Below are 14,149 nucleotides of genomic sequence, written 5' to 3' on the forward strand. Positions count from 1 at the left end.
CTGCATTCAATCTTTTCCTTTCCTTTTACCTACATGGTCTAATATTCTTCAAAGAAAGAAAATTAAATTGGTCTGACACTGACATTATTTGTTTGTTCAGAAATCCAACTTGAATTGTTACACAATACCTAGGGCTCCTCCAAGTTAAGTGATGGAAAGTAATTTGATGATTGTTCTATTATTTTCTCTGATATTAAATTTGCATTGATCAATTTGGATTTTCCCAGGAGAACCCATGTGTGTCATTATCCAGACAATTTCCTAAGTGTTCTACATGCATTAGTTCATTCTTAACTGACAACAATCTTGTAAGGTAGAAGTTACTGTGTTCATTTTACAAATCTGGAATCTGATAACTACTTAGGGAAAGAAACCTTTAAGGTTTACATAGCTAGTCGGGGTGAGAAGGAGGATTTGAACCCAGGTGTGTCTTAACTCAAAGGACTGTTCATTGCACCATTTTACGTCCCAGATTCAAGTTCACTGACTTCTTCTGTCCTCCACTGGGGTATGGGCTCCATCTTGACACCTGTTTGAACAAGTTAGCCTTCTCTAAACCAGCTTTCCCCCCTTCTCTTCCTAGACCTCTGCTTGTTGTTTCTTTGCCTTCAAAGACTCCCCTTTCGTCCTTGCTTTACATTTTCTGGCTCCCCACCCCTGCCTCTTCTCAGTTTACAGTTTCTTCATTGGCTTTCCAATCTATTCCTGTGTTTTCAGTTCTTAGTATTAGTGGTTTAACAGCAATCAACCAGTTGTAGCCTGAATTCTTCCAATGACTCCAGATTGATTTTTCTACCTGTCTATGAAGATCTCCAAGTCAGCATGCTAGATATTGAATTCATTCCTTTCCCCAAATCACCTTTCTCTTCTCTCTCTATTGAAATTCTGCTCATTTTCAATTCTGCTCGTTTTCCTCAGTGACTATTCCTCAGTGAAGCCTACCTCGATTCTCCCATGCAAAATCAACTGCTCTTTCTCTCTAGATTCTTGGTAATGTATGTACACTCACAATCGAATGACTCTAACCAAAATTCTAATAATAATGATAATAATGGTGGCCACTATTGGTTAAGCACACCATAGGCTATTATACTTTGTGAAGAGCTTTATGTGCTTTCTTGCATTGAATCCTTACAATATCCCCATGGGTTGCGTACTAATTTCATCCCTATTTTACAAATAAGGAGGCACAGGCGCATAAAGGTTAGCAAGGTGCCTGAAGGTCCCCCAGTGAATTCATGACAGAGCAAGATTTAAACCTGACTTCAGGAGCTAAATGGTTAGAAATGTAAGAATGGGACCATATTTTATTTTTGGCCTTTATAAATATTTATGGAATTAATGATTTGGTGGATGAATAAGTGAACTTAAATGACCCTGTAATGTTCATTTGGGTACATTGACCTCCCATTGACCTTCTGGTGCCTCGTGGAACATGTGGCCTTCACAGCTCAGAGACTCTAACACAAGGACCTTCAATTTCCTACAGGAAAAGACCAGCTGAGATCTTGGAGGAAACACAATAGGAAAAAGACTCACTTTTGTTTCATGGCCCATCCAGCCATTAAAGATGACACATTGACTGGTTTGCTTTCAGAGGCTTCCCCCAGAGGCATTCATGGCCTCAACAACTTAACTCCTGTCGGGTTCTGGCCACCAACCTTTCAGGCTCAGAACCCTGATCCTGTCAGCCCCAATAAGAGCGGGCCTTCCTCTCAAAGCCTTATGGAGATAAACCAAACTGGAAGTCCCAATGTGTAAAAGCAGAATACCCAGTTATGCATATAAACTACCCATCCACCGTCTCTTATCTGAAGCTTATAGGACCAGATATGATTTGGAATTCAAAAATTTTAGGATTTTAAGGGTAATCCAGTGTACATATCTCATATTACAATCCCCACAGCAGAATATCAGGTGGCACCACTTAATTCAAATCTCAGTGTCTTTCCCAACTGATGGAGATGACCTTGGGCAAGCTCTTTGTGTTTGAGTCTGCCCCATCTATAAAATAAACCCAAGTATTGACCTCATAGGGTTGTCATAAAAAGTACACTAATTAATACAGATGAGGTATTTAGAACAGGTACATAGTAAACACACAATAAAGTTAACTGCTCTATATTTTCATAATTTCGCTGAGCTCTAGACATGGATCCATCCCAGTCTGATCAGAAAAGTCTCCTTTTGGAGACAGCAACTATATGGGGAGACCAGTTGTGTCCAAATGCCAGTCGATTCATCCACAATGTGAAATAACTATTACGGTGTTCAGAATATTCTAGTCCTTCTGACCAGGGTATTCTCTCCTCCGTAATTAAGTCTCCTTGCAGAGCCAGGCAATAATCAGAAGGTGGCCTGGCATGCATGGGAGCAGGAAGTGGAAACGACTCAAATGCTACCAACATCAGGCTGAAACCTCCTGACAATCCGTCCTACCACAGGGTCCGCCTCCCTGATTCCAACAGAACAGGGAAGGTGTGAAAGTGCACAGGTTACCCCTCCCTCTTTCTGAGACAATGCTAGGCCAGCGCTGCCACCGCAGGCATCAGGATGGCCCTCTTTCTGAGTAACCATTCTTCCATTCTTTACACATGTCAATAAGCTAATATCACCTCTGTCAATTCTATCAGTTACTTCAGGCCCCAAAGCCCTTCTGCGGTGGCAAGATGACTTTACCTACCTCTGATTGCATCATTTATACGATGATTTCACAGTATAATTCTGTTAAGACAGTCATTTCCTTCACTTCCAAGTTCCCCGGAGACAACTCACTGTACCTCCTATCAATAGCAGTTTGGAGCAGGGACCAGGGCTGGAAGGACGTTGGCAGAAATTGCTGCAGAATACAAGTGAGGCTGCAGAATGTCTCCTTACTTTTCACCTACCTCTGCTTCAGTGGCGCTTTTTGGAGCTAGCGTTCCCAATAGCCACAGCCTAGCTAGAAGATCCGGTCACTCACTTGACCGGCTTTAATCAAACTATCACAACAGTGGTAATATTTCCTGTCATTTTGAAGCAGGCCGAATCCTCGTCCCTTCTGCTTCTCTCGTGATAAAAAGCTGCTGAACTTCCCATTGACTCTCCAAAGGAGTTACGGCTTTTAGCCCTGCATTAACCTGTTTCGGAAGCGCAGTGTGTTTATTTTTGAGCTCTCCATCTCCTTGACTCCCTTAAGTCTCACTACGTCCCCTTTAGCCATGTACTTGGTTGGAAGGTTAGTATGGGAGAAAAACAAAAGAAGAAGAAGACAGTAACACATTATATAATTCTACTAGGTTCTCATCCTTTTAATTATAGCAAAATTCCTTTAAAACAAACATTAAAATAAATATGGAGGTGTGGAGGGCTGGTTAAGGAGGGAGTAACTGCAAGTGCCTCCAACTGAGTACCTTCCCATTCTTTGGGCTCACTGAGCCCTTTGGCCATTCAGCAAGTGTGCGTATCTCTGACTGACGTTGCATTTCTATTCTTGAAGAAGCAATAGTACCAAAGTCATAAACCGCGTATTGCAGAACCCTCACTCAAAGCTCATGTATATCATGTTTCCCCCAAAATAAGACCTAACCGGAAAATAAGCCCTAGCATGATTTTTCAGGATGACATCCCCTGAACATAAGCCCTAGGGTGTCTTTTGAAGCAAAAATTAATATAAGACCCGGTCTTATTTTCGGGGAAACACGGTACCTGTGCTTTATTTCCTCAGTTCAAGTTTAGCAGTGTCTCAGGAGGCAGGAATTAGGAAGGACCTGCTCCAATGCTGAATACAAAGCGGTCGACTTGGACAAGGTTCTTGCTTCTGTTTATACCTTCAATTTCCTCTTCTATAAAATGAAAGGGCTGAATAAGATTATTTCTTAACTCCCTTCCAGCTCTCCATTTTTTCACTTTCTGAATTTCCTTATCTGCTATCTTCCCTCCTTTTCTTCCTTCCTATCAGGCATCTAGTTATCTTTCCCACATGTTTTTGAAGTTGTTTCAGAGACTGAGCTAAGCTAATGAAACCTGAATTTCATACTCCTTCACTAGACTCCTTCTAAAAAAATAAAAAAATTAATCAATTTCAAATTTATCTAATTTTATATTTTGAAGTTAGTATTCTTTTTCTCAAAGCGAGCTCCCAGATTTGTATAGCTTTAGGCCCCACAAAATTTGTATTTGCCCCAAGGTGGCTTAGGAAAAAAGGGAAATACAAATCAGAATATTTAAATAAGAATTTAAAAAGGAAGATGTTAAAGAAGAAAAATAGAAAGAAAATAAGCCAAACATTAAACAAGTTTTATTCAGTTGAGCTTTGAGCCTCTGAGGTTCCTGGAAGGCAGGGTGGTGAGGACTTCTGTAGATCTTGTAACTCTTGCTATCAGGATAGAGCAAATGCTCAAAGAGCACAAAAATATTCACTAACACTAAACTTGGAGAAATATTTCAGTGGAACATTTTGGAGGGGATAAGATCATACAATGACCTCAAGGGTATTTTCACTATGACAGAGAGAAAGCTTCTTGGAAACAAGTGCTAGTTCATTGCTCATATATAAATCAAGCAAATCTTCTGTATCAGGCATTGTCCCAGCCAGATAGTAGAGATACAGGAAGGGACAACAGATGGCACTCATCCCCTCAGAGTTCTCAGGCAAACACACAATCATAAAAATAAGTTGATAAGTTGCTCACAGAGGCCTGTACAAAGAGGTGTGTGATCAGGAAGGAGAGTGGCAATTTACATCAGGGAGATGAAGAAGGAAGGGAAAAAATAACTTCTGAATGCAATTTTTAAGGTAAAAATATTCTTTCCATAATAGTTGTCACTTCACAGAGAATGTTAATAAAAACTGCCACCATGTGTCTCGACAGTGTTTTCTGAGCATGATCTGACTCTTATTCCCATGGCTTATGGCCACTGCCACTTGTAAGATAGAATCACATTCATCGATTCATCCCCCACAGATCCCAAAGAAACTCACCTTTCATGAAATGAATTGTATTGTAGCCTTCCTGTCTTATTTTCTTAAACTTTTGAAAGATGTTTCGTGACTAACTCATCGCTTTTTTAATGGCTGTGATAGGTTTATTAAATTCTTTAGATGTCTGTAGAGAAACAAGGTGTTTGGACATTAAATAAGAAACATTAGGGGAAAAAAATAACATTTGAAAATATACCAGTGAGCATCCCTTGGCTTTCAGCTCTTTTCAACTTCAAACATCTTTATTCCAATGAGCAGTTTAAAAAAAAAAAAAATCTTTTCTAAGTAATTTCCATTTCATACCAATGGAATCGAAAATGACTCACCTGGTAGCACCTCGAAAAATTGTCAGCCACAAAATGAGGAAGAGTCTGAATTTCAAGCATTCGAATGTTAGGTAATAGAAAACAGCTTCATGAGGAAAATAGGATCTCCTAATGGCCGTGCTTGGTGAGGTTTGTCTCGCTGCAGTAAACATTTGTCCCCTGTACTGGCATCCCCAAAGGAATGGAAACATTCTTGCATCTTTCCAAAGTGCTCAACTCCAGCATGTACTTACTTCATCAAACCCTCTTGTGGGTTGGCTCTCCATTGTGGCCGGCCAAACACCCCGAGAACTTTGTCTTGCATTATGCATGGGCCTCTAACTCCATGTAAGTTTGAATACACATGAAAAGTCTCTTTCCTGCCAGCCTAACTTCCATTCTCTTTGATGGATTACAAAAGGCAAGCAGTTTCTCGTGGTGGAGCAGGGTTTTCAATCATGGGGAAATTTGGAGCTTCTGAAATTGATACTAAAATTACGATGCTGCCATCATACCTCACTCAGCAGGGGATTTGCAAAGGGGGGGGGGGGGAATCAGTACCAAGCCACTGTCACGCTGTGGCAAAGACAGTCTACTGATTGTCAGGTCAGGAATTCAGCAACCCTTTGTAGAAATCGCATTCAGCTTGAAATTCAGTTCACAGCGTAGAACTAAAACATGGAAATGGAAACTCAGGTTTCCAGTTTGGGTTGCTCAGTAATCGGTAATTAAGCTGAAGCACCATAAACTCTGTGCATGTATAATCAAGAGAGTTTGAATGTATCTAGTAACTGAAAAAAAGATTTCCATCCTTCCAAGGTTTTTAAAAAGTCATGGTAAACTTTAATTTCTCCTTCCCACCCCCCCCATCCCACCCCCACCACCACCGACAACAACAACTAAGAAATAGGAAAACAGCTCTTGGTTTTAAAGAATACAAAGCTAGAGGTCTCTGAGGAAGGTACAGTGATTAGTTAAAAAAAGCAGAGGGCAGTCATTCAAAGATAAATACTAAAATAGAAGTTTAATGATTCCTACATTTACCACCTGTTAGTACACTTCAGCCATGTGGAGAACAAGCCTGAACAGCTCATTAACAGCTATCATTTATTGACTATGTACCATGTGTCAGACATTTTTATGGATTATCTCATTCAAGCCTCACAGCAGCCCTATGCAGTAGATATTATTAGCCCCTTTGCAGATGAGGAAACAGGCGTCGAGGCTGGGAACTTGCCCAAAATCACCCGGCTAGTCAGTTGCAAAACAGGACTATCACTCAGTTCTGTCTGATTTCCATCTCCTGCTCCACCCACACCACTACCTGAATTTAGTGGAGAAGATAAAACTCTCTGGCTTTTAATTAGCAATATCTATCACGGTGTTGCTTGCTTGATGAGCCAACTAAATCAATATTAGTAATCATAGCAAAGATGGATATAGGACATACGACCTGCCAACCAGACAGCATGCTCTGAGCGCTTTACATATATCAATTTATGTAATCCTTGCAACTATCCTAAAAGGCAGAAAACAGCCGAGAGTGTAAGCAACTTGCCCCAAAGTCATACAGTCAGTGAGTGTAAGAGTAAAGCTTCAAATCCAGACAGCGTCGCTCCCGTGCCTTGATTCCTAGCTAGGAGTTTTCATCTAGATACACACTAAATTCATTCCCAGGGTTATGCCAAATCCAGTTGTATTCTGAAATGGTTCCACCATCTTAGCACAACTTGTAAATTAAAGTAGAAGCTGAAAAATCAATGAAGTCCATGATCAATATGAGCAACCTAATGTATTCTTGAATTATTCTGCTCAATTAAGTTTCTATTACAGAGTTTAATCCACATATCTGACAAGCAAAAGAGGAATAAAAATGATGGTTATGGGAAATTAATCAAATAAAGTGCCAAATGATTTTCATCAGCTAACACATGCATCTCATAACACATTTAAAGAGATCTATTGCATTATGAGGATGTATTTGCTCAGGTCTATGTTGTGTCTACTTGGTACTCTGTGCCCAGAACATAAGCCTAATTTAACATCTGTTTTGAACCACATACAAATGTTCATTAACCTTATAGGCAAACACAAAATGTTTCATCTCATGAAGCTGTCTTGAGCCAGCTGTTGAAGTTGAGCATTCATTTCCTAACTCTGATGAGTTCAGGAGTTCTAGAATGAAAGAAAAATGACTTGGATGGATGGAAATATATTTTGGGTTTTTTCTGTGCATATTTCCTAATGATCTGAATGTTATCAAGTGTTCAGTTTCTGAGATTTTTTTATATTGAGTTAAAGATGTCATGTGCTAATAAAGGTCTAACAGCTTTTCTTTATTGTTTCTTTTTCTCTAGGTATCCCCAGTATTTCCAGTATTGGTAGTAAGTAAAAAAAAAAAAAAAAAAAAAAAAATCACCAAACCAAGTCTAGACTAGCTTTGCTTTGTTGTTCAGTTCCTCGGATCTATTTTCCCAGTGTCCATTTCTGATGTAAGAGAGCATATTCTTTGTGAATTGAATTGTTGTGTTTGTTCTCTGCACAGATATGATGAGAACACAGATAAAATAGTTATCTATGTAGAATTCTTTTGTGGATATGGCAGTACCACAGTCTTCCTGACTACTTTTGATCAATGAAGGCTACCTTTACAGAGGTGCAATTACTTAGGTAACCTTAACTCATTTAGCAAAAATATAAACAGTCCTATTTACCAATGCTTAGTAACCAACAAACAAATTGCACTCTCTCCCTAGGACTGGATATAGATTTCTACCATAATTTAGAAAAGCAGAGAATGGATGCCAGTGAATGCTTCAGGCATATTCATTAGAACCCAAGGAAAATGCCACGAAACCCAGAGGAGGGAATTTTATTAATGCATTAAACTTTAGTCTTTGTGAAGGCCTGAAAGAAGCAGGTTTGTGCTCATTAGTCTTTCTGGAGGAATGAAGGAAGAAAAATAATCAGTCTGTCCATTTCTCCCGCCTAAAAAAGAGTGATCCGTGTTTATCTGACTACTTAGGTTTAAGTTTGCTAGAGAAGGGATATAAAAAAAAATACATGCAGCATTTAGGAGTCAGACTACTAGAAATTTCTGCAAGAAATCTTTTAGTAGAATTGGAAGCAATTGAAAGAGAGATGCCTCTTCAACCCTCTATGGAACACTTGTCCAATCCCATTGCAAAAAGCATTCTCCCAGCTATTATGTGAGACGCAGACTGTAGCCGCCTCTTCACATAAAAACAATGACAGTCCAGTATAATCCTGAAATGCTTATTAAGGAAATGCCCTAGAACTTTTCAGAGCAGAATCTTGCATATTTCTATACATTGCACCCTCTCTCTCTCTCTGATGGCTAAAACCTTTGCACAGCGGCTGAATAACTGATCAGAAAGAAGGTACTCAGGAAGGGAGGTTATACACTGTAAGTGAAGAGAAGAACTTTCACTGTGGTCTCACCCCTCACAGGCTTTGTCATATGAACTCTGCCATGCGGGGTGCTTGCAAGGTAAACAGCAGCAGTGGAAGCATCACAATACCCAACATTCGTCTAAAAAGCAATACTCTCTGAATTCATATAAAACAACTACTTCCCACTTCGTATAAATGCACAGTCAGGTCTTCCAATTTTTAAATCAACCCAGTTTACTTAAGCTTGTGAATAGGCCCAGACACAGATTCGTTAAGAACTAGCTGTGTTAAATTCCATGAAAATGAGTTGCTTTGAAAATAGAAGTAATGTTCTCATCCATTTAGATACCAAGCTAATTCTCCAGCATCCTCTTTGTGGTCTTGTTGAGAAGACATCAGTGCTACAAACTTGCCAATGAACACGTTCACCTCTAATAGTCTAAATTTTCTGCTTTAGTATCTCCCATGGTCTTTGCCTGGGTCTTTGCCCCACAATGTGTTCCTTTCAGGCCTTGACAATTGCATTTGCACGTGCATTTTAGAGCAAAAAGGAACCTCGTGGAAGGAAGCTGAGACAGGTTATTGAGGCTGCTTGGCGATACGGCCTGTCAAAGTTTTCAGAAATGGACAGCTGGGAAGTAGTTCTGTGGCGCTGGGGTGTGTTTCTGTTCGGAGTGTCAGTCGTGTGTTGCATGGAACTTCTGACTGTTCTGCTCACTCAGCATCTCATCCGGCTGCCTCCACCACATGCCCCGTCTCTGAGCATCAGCAGATGTTGACCTTTTACACACCGAATCGGGCAATTCCGTTTTGTTTTGCTTTCTTTTATTTTGAAATCATTGGTGACCTGAAAGGATGCTTTGTTGTGCCTTTGGAAAATGGATTAACCTTTATTATCAGGAACCTAGGAAAACTGAGGTCCTTCATACCTAACCCAAACCCTCCAACAAAGTGATGGCTTGTACCCTGGCTTCATTACGCCTCTGGCTGTGGTGCTTGGAGAGCAGCAGGTGTTTCCTCAGATTTCTTTAGCAAACAGGATGTAAGAACCTGCAGGGGTCACCCAACATCACACATGACTAGCTTGCCTGTTGCCCGGCTTTAAGGTCAAGAGATTTATGATAAAACCATCAAACACGATTGTATCTCCCTGGCTACTTCAATGGCATTGTTCCTTCTTTGTGGGCTCCTAAGGTGGTTGTGTGCACTGGTGGGTTACTCTCTTCTCCGAAGGGCAAGAATTTATGCATAGGTGACTCACTGCCTGTTTTAGAGGGTACAGGAAAGGGTTTTCCAAGGTACCAGCCAGAGAAGAGGGAGCTGCCTGGCCAGAGCTTTTCCCCTTATTCCAAAGAAGGAAATCAATGAACACAATTCCACCAAGTCTGTTGAAAGATGCCATTACAACAGATGTAGCCTTCATAAGACTCCCGTCATCAAAGCGTATCTCAAGGAAAATGAATGATGTATATTAGCGACGTAAGTTATTGATGTATGTAACTATAAGTTCACATACATATGCTAGGTACACAATGACTAAAGCTTTTGGAGCCCTGATATTGGATTTCAGGATAGATCTCCAACTGTGAACACCTATATGAAGTTTCAAATGCATACACAGAGGGGTCATCCTTTCCGATCATCTGCTAAAAATGTTTTTGAAACAAACTTCCCATTAAGGTCATTTATACCTGCTGTTGTCTATCTATTAGGAAATAGGTTTTCCAGTCATCCCAAAGGTACTTGATTTAAAACTCAGTCATTTTGATGTGCTTTGGCCATGGCTGAAAAAATACTGGTGATATTGTCAGCAATTAATGAATCCCAAAATAGATCTGTCGCCATTTGAGCCTTGTGAACTCTGTTTTAACTTTACCTGATGTGGTAGTAATTCATTTAGGTTTCTTTCTTTATACAAAATGTATCATGTACTTATAAGTAAACAGTCACAATTTTATCCAAGTGAACATTTTGTTGGTTGGTGCTGATGGTCCAAATTAATAGTTGGTTTGGTGTGGGTATTTTTGTTAAAGTGATAAACTAATCATTACCTTCTGAGATATACTATGTGAGCCTTAATCCTGAAACGCAAGCGATTTCACTAAGTATGTTAAACAGTATATTACAAAGATCATAGTTAGAACAACAGGAATTGACCTAATGTGCAAATACCTTCGTGTGGGTGACTGTCACTTAAGAAAGTAGAGGACAGATGAGTCAGTTTAAAGGTACATCATCCACTGAAATGAAAGAGCATATCAGGAAACACCATTTCAAAAACATGGAATTTTTTTAATAAATCAAAATATTTCTTAAGACAGCAGGAAAAGAAGAGAGATGTAAACAATTTGTGAAACTGAGTATACATTAATTCCTTAAAACACTTTCAGATGTTAGACATAATGGTATGAAGAGCATAGAATATTGATGGAGGCATTTGGCTGTCCCCTCCTCTCCAACTTATTCAATTTGAAACAATAGTTCACTTAAGGGAAATAATCCGTGTTCCTGTTTTCTTTTATAATAAGTATTGCCTTCATCACAGAGCTGAAAATTCATCTCTAATTTGATTTAATTGGCAGGACCATTAAACAACGGAACTGCTACCTGCAGGGATCCATCAGCCCGTTGAGAAAGCCCAGAGATGTTTTCATACTTGAAAACATTTGATGCCAGTTGGAGACATTGTAAAAGTTGTTTTCCATGCAGCATCCAAATATTTTTGTTCACTACCGATTTACCGTAGAAACCTGGATTGCGAGGAAATAACAAGGTTAATCATTTCCCCACCCAAGGGTTATGGGTAATTGTGCATGCTACTCAGAGAGCTGCAGTGTTTGTTTTCTTCCCCTTTGCTTTAATGCTTCTAAATCCCCCAAATAAAAGTTTCATTTGAATTGCCCTTTAACTAATTAGGTTTTATATAATGAGGGGAAAAATGATCAGGCTTGTGTAGCTATACAACAAAGTGCGTGGTGAGCTACATTAATTTTGAACTGTTTGCTGATGTTCTAGGAGGAAAACTAAGGTCCCAGGTGAAAATGCCTTTGGGACTTTGTTCTGTCATGTACCCAGTATCATCATCACTGATCCATTTCATATTTGTGTAACTAACATTTCCCATCCATGAAACCTTTGTGGTTATCCTAAAATTGAATGAACATTAGGGCATAGCTGCTTCTTTCATTTTAAAGAATAAATCAAACATGTCAGTGAAGGAGGAGGAAGTAGTCCCCTACCTGAAAAAAATAAATAAATAAAAAGAATTCCAAGAGGTTTAGCAATCTTGAATGACAACAGTTTCCCACCTTGAGCAAATTCATTTTTTTTCATGTATTAATCTTTTACCAGGTGAACTTAAGTGTGAGCTGATATCTGTGCCTTTGCTATTATCTCTATGTGGGGGCATCTGGAAATTCCTAACTTAAAGATTTGCCAAGATCACTGAAACATCCTAGAACGAAGCTGTTGATCCCTAAATTGATCCTTTTCTGTGAGGGGAACTTTAGCGTCCTGGAGAAAAACAGAAATTAATTTTCTGGTACCTCACTGTGTTGTCAAATTATAGGCATCACATCTGAGGACAGGGGAGAGGGGACTGTGACCCTCCCCACATTAAAATATACCCTTCCTGTAGCACCAAACATCCTTAATATGCTGAGGAAGAAGGGAAATGTATAGATGTGAAGTATACAGAGGGTGCCAAAAAAATGTATACACATTTTAAGAAAGGAAAAAACTATTAAAATTGTAATACTCAATATATACCGATAACAAAAGATGAACACAAGTCATGTTTGACTTCTGCAGTTACAAGAGGTGCTCAAAGTGGTTACCATCAGCATCCAGACATTTCTGATTATGGCAAACTACTGCTTGAGCAATGTTGACCAAAGTGTCCCCTTGTATACATTTTTTTGGCACCCCTGGTGTTATAGAATATGGGACAGTTCATGAAATTAGCTATGCAAATTCTAAAACATGTTTGTATATATTCTGTGACAGTAAAAATCCAATTTTTTTTTCTTATCAGGATAGTCGCTTACAGCAAAATAAAATTCTGTGCGTCATCTCAAGGACAGACCTACCACTGTCACATTAAACTGTATCTTCCCCACCAGTTTAATGAGGCTGTATTTCTGAGAGTAAGCAGCTTGCTGTGAAGATGGTAAGATTACCTTCAAGGCCCTGGGGATTTCATCTGGAGAGCTTTAGGGTTTTCTATAGATTCCTTTCTAGGCATCAATAATGTTTCCAGGTTCCCTGAGGAACAACAGCAGTCATTGTATAAACCCAAAGGGACCCTGTGACTTTGTCTTCACCTGATAATTTTCTCATCATTCCTGGAAGAAGGATGTTTGATGACAGCTCACTAATATTCCCTCCGTGGCTTTTCCTATTCATGGTGGCACCCTGTTTCCCACCATATTTTAAAAACCAAAAAGTTATGTAAAAATTCGTGTTTTTAGTAAACTTAAAGAGCACAGATCCAACATCATCATTTTACAGATAAGGCAACTAATTAAGACTTAAATGAATTGTCTTTCATCTGGATAGTGGCCAAGGTAGGAGTCCGGCTCAGCGCCCAATTTCTAAATGAGGACTCTTTACCCTTTACCATGACATTAGAATGTGCCTTCTCATTTGCTTAAATTACTAAAATATGAAATACTACATGGTAGACTGTTCTAGAAAACACAGATGGGAAAGCATGGTCCCATTTTACTCTGTTTTTAAAGGGTGTACAGGAAGTGAGTTGAAAGCTGTCTACGGTTCTTGCTAAGTGAATGCCATATATGATAGAAGACTACTTAATATTCTAAAACAACCCTACCTCTAACGCTTTCTTAATGTAAAAAAAAAAAAAAAGTTGTTAACCTGCTTCAAGCTCGCTTTTTAGCTTGATACACTATGAAGTCAGCAGTAGATGGTTAGAGTTAGCAATTTTAACGTAGTTCTTTCCAACTTATAGCACAGTTTCCCTTGGGGGACAGAAGAGAAAAGCTTTCTTTCCAAAGCCTCATTTTCATGAATAGTTTCTGTTTTTCTGATTCATGAAAATGAAATCCAAGTGCCACAACCAAATTGTCACATAAGAGTTTTCTAAGTTCCCTCATTAATTAAAAAAAAAAATTAGGTAAGATATTTGATTCTTAGTCTAAACTGATGTGCTTCTAAACAGAAAGAAACTTGGAAATTAACATTTTGTGTTTATATGTTAAAAATAAAATCTGTTTCACAGTGTTCCAAAATAATTTCTATTGTTTTCTGAGCAGTAGTATTAATTGATGTAGGGCCTAGGATGCGATAATTCCCTAAAGTAAGTTATATCTTAAGCGAGATTTTTTTATATATCAGAATCACTCACTTTTGGGAACAATTAAAATTGGAAAAAATACAGGGAGCACATTATTTTTTCAACTTTAATTCAGCAGGAACTGTTTATACTAGGGTAATCTGATTTTTA

The 14,149-nt window shown here is 39.0% G+C and overlaps 1 protein-coding gene across 12 annotated transcripts in view; it reads left to right on the forward strand.

Annotated features, from left to right (window-relative positions):
- NTNG1 (netrin G1) overlaps positions 1-14,149 on the forward strand; it is a 294,603-nt gene that overhangs the window by 216,042 nt on the left and 64,412 nt on the right. For all 12 annotated transcript variants that reach the window (XM_074318381.2, XM_074318379.2, XM_074318382.2 and 9 more), the window contains exon 5: positions 7,626-7,652. In XM_074318381.2, coding sequence (XP_074174482.1) covers positions 7,626-7,652 — 27 coding nt within the window. The remainder of the gene's footprint in view (positions 1-7,625; positions 7,653-14,149) is intronic.

Source organism: Rhinolophus sinicus, chromosome 7 (genome assembly GCF_057876585.1).
Source record: "Rhinolophus sinicus isolate RSI-liver-muscle chromosome 7, RSI-T2T, whole genome shotgun sequence".
Lineage (NCBI taxonomy): Eukaryota > Metazoa > Chordata > Mammalia > Chiroptera > Rhinolophidae > Rhinolophus > Rhinolophus sinicus.